At 33.4% G+C, this 8,726-nt stretch overlaps 2 protein-coding genes across 2 annotated transcripts in view; both read left to right on the top strand.

The window, feature by feature from the left end:
- The first annotated feature begins 6 nt into the window (after positions 1 to 6).
- LOC119829113 (regulator of nonsense transcripts 2) lies at positions 7 to 5,591 on the top strand. The gene is made up of 10 exons (XM_038351506.1): positions 7 to 761; positions 836 to 1,048; positions 1,304 to 1,555; positions 1,645 to 1,787; positions 2,547 to 2,841; positions 2,924 to 3,139; positions 3,224 to 4,276; positions 4,359 to 4,508; positions 5,053 to 5,198; positions 5,314 to 5,591. The coding sequence occupies exons 1-10, from the start codon at positions 60 to 62 to the stop codon at positions 5,486 to 5,488; spliced, it is 3,345 nt and encodes a 1,114-aa protein (XP_038207434.1). The 5' UTR covers positions 7 to 59; the 3' UTR covers positions 5,489 to 5,591.
- Positions 5,592 to 6,516: 925 nt separating this feature from the next.
- LOC119831230 (nuclear pore complex protein Nup93-1-like) overlaps positions 6,517 to 8,726 on the top strand; it is a 3,265-nt gene continuing 1,055 nt past the window's right edge. Inside the window, exons 1-5 of the mRNA XM_038354557.1 lie at positions 6,517 to 6,889; positions 6,976 to 7,156; positions 7,469 to 7,771; positions 7,985 to 8,127; positions 8,452 to 8,706. Of these exons, the coding sequence (XP_038210485.1) occupies positions 6,720 to 6,889; positions 6,976 to 7,156; positions 7,469 to 7,771; positions 7,985 to 8,127; positions 8,452 to 8,706 (1,052 nt within the window). The 5' untranslated portion in view covers positions 6,517 to 6,719. The remainder of the gene's footprint in view (positions 6,890 to 6,975; positions 7,157 to 7,468; positions 7,772 to 7,984; positions 8,128 to 8,451; positions 8,707 to 8,726) is intronic.

Raw genomic sequence — 8,726 nt, 5'->3', positions numbered from 1 at the left:
AGTTTATAATAAAATTTAATCTTCTATATCAAGAATTTTAGAAAGATATAATTGAGGTCATGACTTCTAATGAAAAAGATGCTGAAAGCAAAAATGATGAGGTGGCTGGTGAGGCGTCGGAAGATTCGGAAGAAAATGATCGTCTTGCATTAACTGATTACATTACTAATTTAGAAATTAGAATTAAAAATAAATCTGATATGAGAAATCAGAATCTTAACTGCGTTAGACCGCCTGATAATTACTTTTCAAAATTGGATTCTGGTCTTAAAAAAAACACTACCTTTGTGAAAAAACTCAAATCATTCAGTGCTACTCAATTGGATGCTTTGATGAAGGATTTCAATGCTCTTAACCTCACTAAATACATATCCGAAGTAGCAGCTGCCCTTGCAGAGGCTAAATTAAAAATGTCTGACATAGCAGCTGCAATTAATTTATGTTCATCACTTCACCGCACATATGCAGAATTCTCATCATTCTTTTTTGAGAACTGGCAAAAAATTTTGACATTCAAAGCCACTGATAAAATAGCAAACTCGTCAAAATTACGAGTTGATTTAAGATTTTACGCTGAATTGGTTGCTGTTGGAATTTTTACTAATAAGATGGGTTTGCCATTATTGGGCAATGTATTGACTGTTCTTATCAACATGGATAAAGAAGAGCACAATAACATACCAATATTGCTATCATTTTGTAAGCATTGTGGTGAGGATTATGCAGGGTTAATCCCAAAGAAAATAAAGGATGCAGCTGAGGTATAAATTGTTAAATAAAAATCATCCATTTTTTTTACTTATGTAATTGATTTAATTTCTATTTGCTCTTTCAGAAATATAATGTCACTGTTCCTAGAAATACTTTTCTTCCTGCGGAAAAGCAGACGGCTGTACGCACTCTTTTAAAGGATTATTTTGCATCTCTGATAAAGCATCTTCTAGCAGAGAGAGCACAATTGCAGGCACTTCACGCTGCCAATCAACGGACCTTGCATACAAGAGGTGAACTATCTCAGGAAAGAAAAGATCAGTTGGAACAACATCAGGTACAATCTACATATAAAATAGTAATGATCCGCCCCAGTTTCTCTATGGTACAATTATAGCCTACAGTTCTCAGGAATCACCTACATATCCTATGATTTAAATTTGCCCTGTAGTTCCTGAGTTCAATTCACAGAAATACATTTAAGCACATTTAAATGAACAAACACACAAACCCTTCGGATTTATCTGATCTCATTTGACCCAGGGGGAATGAATTACAGAATTGTATTTGTAATATTTTCACTGATTTTCAGGCTACATATGATAAACTCTTAACAGGAGCCCAGAACTTTGCTGAAGTTTTGGGTGAGGAACTTGGTGAAGCTGGTGAGCCCCCAACACTGACACTTAATGTTATTGAGACTCAAGGCACTGTGACTATTGGTGGGAATGAAGAATATACTATGCAAGCCGCCACTGACCCTTGGCAAGATGAAGATACAAGAACATTTTACACAAGCTTGCCAGATTTGAAAGTTTTCATGCCTAACTATCAGTTAAAAGAAGTGAGTTAGATTCTATATATTTTTGTTAACATATAAGTAAAATTATAAATTTCTTTATGAAATAGTACAATTTTTTTTTTGTTGCTTAGGCCGTTAAAAATAAAACAGAGACGGTGACTGAAGAAATGTTGGATGAAGATCTAAAAGAAGATGAGCTTAGTGATAATGAAGAATTGCCTTCTGTTCCTGATGTGGAACAAGAGGAAGCACAACCAACTAATATATCCAATAAGTTTGTATATATTATATATAAAACTAATATTATAAATGCGAAATATTTAAGGATGTGTGTGTGTTTGTTGCTCTTTCACGCAAAAACTACTGAACCGATTGCACCGAAATTTGGTATGTAGACAGCTGGACAACTGGAATAACATATAGGCAACTTTTTATCCAGATATTCCTACGGGATACGGATTTACGCGGGTGAAACCGCGGGGTGCAGCTAGTATTTACATAGTTCAAAAGTTTTGTGTCAGAATGTATTAATTGTATTATGTATAAGTTAATGTGTAATTTATTATAATTACATACTATAAAGCTATTCAATTTATTTAATAGTCTTGCTTGGTTTTGTATATGTGATGGTAAATATACACATTCAGCCTATTGGCCTCGTAATTCGACAATGTATTGCACAAAATATTCGTATATTAGTGTCGTCTCGCCTATGACAACGTCCGCTCTTAACACGAATACGCGAATCTCAAGTGCGCTGTTTACGCATGCTTGTTCGTTATTCGCCTCGCTATTCAAGCGTTTGTGTCAATGCACCATTACGCTCAAAGACCGATAACACTTATTGCAGGAAAAAATAAGGCGTTGTGGTCATTTTACTCAGTGTTATCCATTAACATAAATTTTCATGAAATAGATATTTTGCTATGATCACCTGTTGCGACTTATTCTTCGCGTTTTCGGTCTTTGAGTTCTACATATACTCGAAATCTGTACTTAAATTTAAAATAATTAATTAGTTATATCTTTTCAGGTATGCACTTGATGCGTTTCTAAATGAACTGCCTAATTGCATTAATCGAGAGTTGATTGACAATGCTGCAGTAGATTTTGTCCTGAATCTCAATACCAAAAACAACAGAAAGAAGCTTACTAGAGTCTTATTCAGTGTTGCAAGAACAAGATTGGATTTACTTCCATTCTATTCAAGATTCGCTGCAATACTGTATCCTGTATTGCCCGATGTTTGTGTAGATCTCTGTCAAATGTTAAAGCAAGATTTCAAATATCATGTCAGAAAAAAGGACCAAATCAATATTGAATCTAAGGTAAGAAAAAAGTTATATTTATCTAGTATATAATTAAACTGATGACAATTTAACTCCTATTCAAAATATTATTCTCTTGTAGATAAAAGTTGTCCGTTTTATTGGAGAACTAGTGAAGTTCAGTCTTTACTCTAAAATGGAAGCTCTATATTGCCTAAAAGTACTGCTTCACGACTTCAAACATCATCACATAGAAATGGCCTGTAACCTTCTTGAAACCTGTGGCAGATACTTATATTGTAACCCAGATACTCATCAAAGAACTATGATTTATTTACAACAGATGATGAGAAAAAAGGTATTTATTGTTTGTGATATTATTAGTCCTTTGCGCAATTTCTCTGTACATGTACATAGGATTTAATTGGACTGTTTCTTTTAGACTGTTTCAGCCTTAGATTCTCGATATGTGACACAAATCGAAAATGCATTCTATTACGTTTGCCCGCCGGAGGCGCCTGCGCAACCCAAGGAAGAAGAACCGCCAATGCATCAGTTCATTAGAAAGATTCTTCATGAAGACCTGCAGAAAAGCAATGAGGAAAAAATTCTCAGGTTAATGAGAAAACTGAATTGGGAAGATCCAGAAATATCTGCTGTTGCTATACAGCATTTAGCTGGAGGGTGGAGAGTCAGAGCTAGTGCGAGAAGGGCTTTAGCGCGTTTAACAGCTGAATTATCAGCTTGGCAGGAAGCAGTTGCTCCAGCAGTAGTAGATACGATAATGGAAGAAATTCGTATAACTATGGAAGATCCACACCCCAGATATAATCAGAGAAGAATTGCAACTGTGAGATACCTTGGAGAGTTATATAACTATAAGCTTTTAGATTCTCGAGATGTGTTCACTGTTCTTTATTCATTCATTACCTTTGGTGTAACCAATGATCACACCAACATATCACCACTAGATCCCCCAGACAATGTGTTCAGAATTAGACTTGTTTGTGCATTGCTTGAAACATGTGGTGCATATTTCAACAGCGGTTCAAGTAAAAAGAGACTTGATTATTTCATTGTGTTCTTCCAAAACTACTATTGGTTTAAGCATTCTGACCCGTATTGGACGGATGATAATAAATTTCCGATTTATGTCAAATATATTTATCAAGAGTGTTTAACAAGCTTAAGACCAAAGTTGACTTTGTTCACAAGTTGGCAACAATGCAAAGATGCAATCGAGGAGTTGCGCCTAACTTTGTACCCTGAGTTAGGGGATGAAGAACAGTACGACAATGATGATCAAGCTGAAGATAGCACTGCGGATGGTCTGGACACAATTGTAGAAACTGATGACGAGACAGATAATAATCCACCTATACCAGAAGAGAGTTCTGATGAAGATCCCTTGACGGAAAATGCGGTCAATGATGACGGTGAAATGCCGAACGTCGATATCAATATAGAATCTACTAGAAGACCAGCTCCAAAACCAGTAAGCTAGCTAAAAATAGAACAGAATATAGATTTTGATACCTTTATGTATGTACGACCTCAAAATCATCATTTTTTTTTAGGTTGAAGATGTCGAATTTGAGTCTGCATTTGAAAAGATGGTTATGGAAAATATTGCTGAAAGGCAAAGGGAAAATAGACCACAACAAAGAGACATTGCCGTGCCAATGACATGTCGTCAAACAACGAAGAAAACATATGAACAGTTACTGGTTTGTAAAATTTTCACATACTTAATATAAGTAGTTGTAATTCTCTAAATTTGCTAGTGCCTAAAAAGCCACACTTCAAAGGTTATTGAAAGCAAATATAGTCCTTGCACGTAACTTGGCAAAAGTTAGGCGTAGTGGGGATATGTTCGCTTATTCTCTTATTGCTTGTAAATATTTTGGGTTATTTTAAATCATGTCTGTTTAGAAAAAAGTAAAAGAAAAGAGTTTTGTTGTATTTATCAACTCTTACCAAGTTACGTGTTGAGGGCTATATAAGTTATAATTTTTTTTCTAAAAAATATAATATACTAGCTACGCCCAGCGGTTTCACCCGCGGGGCGTAGCTATATGTTATTCCAGTTGTCCAGCTGTCTACGTACCAAATTTCATTTCAATCGTTTCAGTAGTTTTTGCGTGAAAGAGCAACAAACGTACACACATCCTTACAAACTTTCACATTTATAATATTAGTAGGATAGGATTTATAATATTAGTAGGATTTGCAATAATAACATAATATAAAATAATTTAAATCCACTTTTAGCAAGGAAAAGAAGGTGTTGAGTTTGTACTTATGGTCAGAAAAGGTACAAAACCTCAATATAAATCGTTTAACGCTCCACCAGAACTTGCTAGCAATTTACAACAGCAAGCATTAGCCGATAAGCAGGAAATGGAAAGGGTGAAACGGTAAAATTTAATTGTTTTTTTTTTTTGCTTCATGATTGTAAAGTGTGAAAGTTTATATATTACTTTCAAGTATATTTGGTTTTAAGATTTTATGAAATAAATTAACTTATTTCAGTTTAACATTGAATATATCTGAGAGACAAGAAGAAGAAGAATATAGCGCAGAAAGTGGCGGTGGATCTGAAAGAAGTGGCAACCCTAATAGAGGACAGCATATGCGACAAAAATATCAGCACCCTAAAGGAGCCCCTGACGCCGATCTTATATTTGGGCCGAAAAAATTTAAATAATATTTGTTAAGTGATTTTTTTATCAATACCAATAAACTGCCCAAACTTTGTTAAAAATGTAATTAAATATAACATGTATAGCGATAAAAATTAATAATTCGGATATTTAAATATTATATAAAATGAATAAACATAGAACAGTGTAGTTTGTGTCTCCTGACCCCACTATATAATTTTGTATAACAAATTTTAAAATAAATTTATCGAAGTCGAAACAATTGGTAATAGCTATTATAGGTGTCTCGCGTGTTGTGTATATGTGGTTTTTACAATGCTCAATGTTACTTATTGTCTTGCACACGCTGATTATATAAAAATATGTATAAGACTATTAGTGCCTTTGAGCATGTAGTGTAACTCTACATGCAATAATGGTAAATTCAGTTTAGTACATGACGGAAATAAAAAAAAAATGATAATCCATTGAAATGATACATTTTAAAGATTTTAACGTGTGTTTGCAGAGGATGTAATTTTATTTGATGAATGTGCAGTGAGGTTGGGGCTTTATACCAAAAACTTCAGGTTTCTGAGGTCGCCACCGTTGTCCCGCGACCACTATTTTGAGAAAAGGTTTTCACGCTTTACGAAACTAGCAATCCTACAAAAAATTTCACGACACATTATTCGTTGCAAATTGAATTGTTTACAACTTTGTTTTAATGACTTATAACAAAAAAAAATTTGAATTCTAACCAAAACTATTGTTCATAAAATAAAACTGTAAATATATATACTATAAATAAATACCCTTATTATTCATAAAATAAAAGTGCATCCTTTGAGAAATAGTGGTGGAGAATTGCGTTCCTTTTTTAAGGTAGCACTGAAACCACAGGTTACCCAATAGTGCAATATTATTATTGGATACCTATAAAAATGTTAGGGGATGTTAAAATATTCCAATCAAACTCGAGACACACCAGTTTATAATGTTTTTTAACACAAAATATAAATTTATGAACTGTTGGTGAAGTACGTAGATATATTACCTATGGATAATTATGGAGAAGTGTCATTTTATCTGTCAATTGTTCTGACAAGTGACAACTATAAAAGCCGATATTTAATTCCGCGCGTTTGAAAATTTTTTCGGTTTTTGTCATTATATTGAATAGTTTCAGTTTGAGAATATAATATTTTACTTTATCAGATGTGATCCACAATTGTAAAAAAGTTTCTCATAAGTGTATTGTTTTAAAAATCTATTTTGACTGATAACCTAAGCAGGATGGCCGATGAGGATTTTAGTAAACTTTTGCAACAAGCGGAGCAGTTAACTACCGAAATCGAGGGTAATGAAGACTTGCCAAGGGTGGAAAGATCTCTAGGACAAGTACTTGAAGCTTCTCATGAGCTATATTCAAGAGTAATACAATCGGGGACTAACGATATCCAGGCGTAAGTTGTTAACATTCGATATCATAGGTTGGTATTCTTAACATATCTGCAATTTCACAAATCTACATACTACTTTATTTTCATAGGCACCTCTTGTTTGGGTCGAAAGGTATAGATTTGCAACAAATATCACAGAAGTTGGAAACTTTATCATCAAAACGTACATTTGAACCTCTGCAGCCAATAGCTGACTCTGATATAGAAAGTTTTTTGAAAAATGAAAGAGAAAATGCCATATTATCACTTATTGATGAAGTCAATAAGAATGTAAGTATTTAAAATTGCATCTTAATTTTATTGTATGAAGTTCTTATGAAAGTATGAATACTTTTGTCTTTTGTCTATTATTTTATTTCATTATCTTTATGAGTATTTAATAAATTGTATTAATATTCGAAAAAAAAAACTATGAGGACTGTAATAAGAAAGTCTCTTAATTGATATATTTTATGCTTTTTTTTCTTAATTTTTCTTATTCACATCCAATTTACTTCATCTGCTTTTAGTCTTGTGAAAGATTGCAAGTCTTATAACAGAGAACAACAAATTATTTTTTAAATTATTAATAATTATTTTCAGTCACTGCAAACCACAGAAGACCAGAAATGGGAACACATGCTGTCAGAATGGAATAAAGAGAAAATTAAACTTATGAATGCTATGATTGGACCCTCACAGAATTGGTTAGATTTAAAAAGAGCACCAGAACAACCAAGTATTGCAGATACACCTAAGAAGTTTGGCCACTCTATGTTAGATGATACAGAAGCAGCCTATGCCAGACAGGTCCAGCAATATAACAAATTAGTCTTCCAAGGTGCTAAATCACGGACTGGTCTGCATCAGAAATTTGCACAAGTGGCTGACGAGTTTAATGATCCTGTAAGTGATATGAGCAGTGTGAAGTTTTGTAAGACCTTGAGAATGTGAAATTTCACTGATCTTGTTGATAAGAATATACATTTTTTTTAATGAAAGTACAATACAGAAATATTTTAAGTTTTATAATACAAATTATGCTTTCATGTTAATAATAAAAAAATAGTTTGTTATAAAAGAAAAGAAATATAAGGTCATTTTCAATTTATTTTGCAGAAGGTAAAAGAAATGTGGGAAATTATTAAAACTATGTCAAATATACCAGCCTTAGTTAGAGATGAGGATCCATTAAAGGCAAGAGGAAATCCAACTATACAACAGTGCCTTATTGCTCAAGGGAAGAAATATTTGGAAAAGAGGTTTGGTTTTGATTTAATGATATCATACTTTCAATTAACATTAAAACAAAAGCATTAAGAGAGAGTGTTATTATGAAAAAAAATATATATATATATGTATATATAAATATACATACAATTGATCAGTGTTTCAAATCTAACAGTGTTTGTTATGTATTTTCTAAAAGCTAAATGCTAAAAAAGCTGACATTGTATCTATATAATCAACATCCTCAACCTAACTACGCATATTCTAGAGAAAAAGCTTGGTGCAGTTGGATAAAATACTTTTAAAAATCTTACTTTTGCTAATTTTTGCTCCCACTGTATTATATACTGCTTTAGGTACAAACAGTACATGAGTGATGTAGTACGTGCAAATCCTGCTGCTGCTATGAGAGGAGGGGAACCGGGTACATTCCCTCTAGTTCGTGGTTTTGTTGGCCTCCGCTTGCAGGGTCAAAGTGCCCAAGGCTTAACTGATGGAGTCATAGATGACAGACCATTGTGGCCAATGGTGTATTATTGTTTGCGAAGTGGAGATACAAGTGCAGCCTTGCACTGCCTACGAAAAGCAGGGTATGATCGAATTTACATTTTGTATTTGGTTTTGATTCATT

This window comes from Zerene cesonia, chromosome 1, assembly GCF_012273895.1.
Source record: "Zerene cesonia ecotype Mississippi chromosome 1, Zerene_cesonia_1.1, whole genome shotgun sequence".
NCBI lineage: Eukaryota > Metazoa > Arthropoda > Insecta > Lepidoptera > Pieridae > Zerene > Zerene cesonia.
The sequence above is the reverse complement of the archived record's forward strand: the minus strand, read 5'-3'. Positions and strand labels throughout refer to the sequence as shown.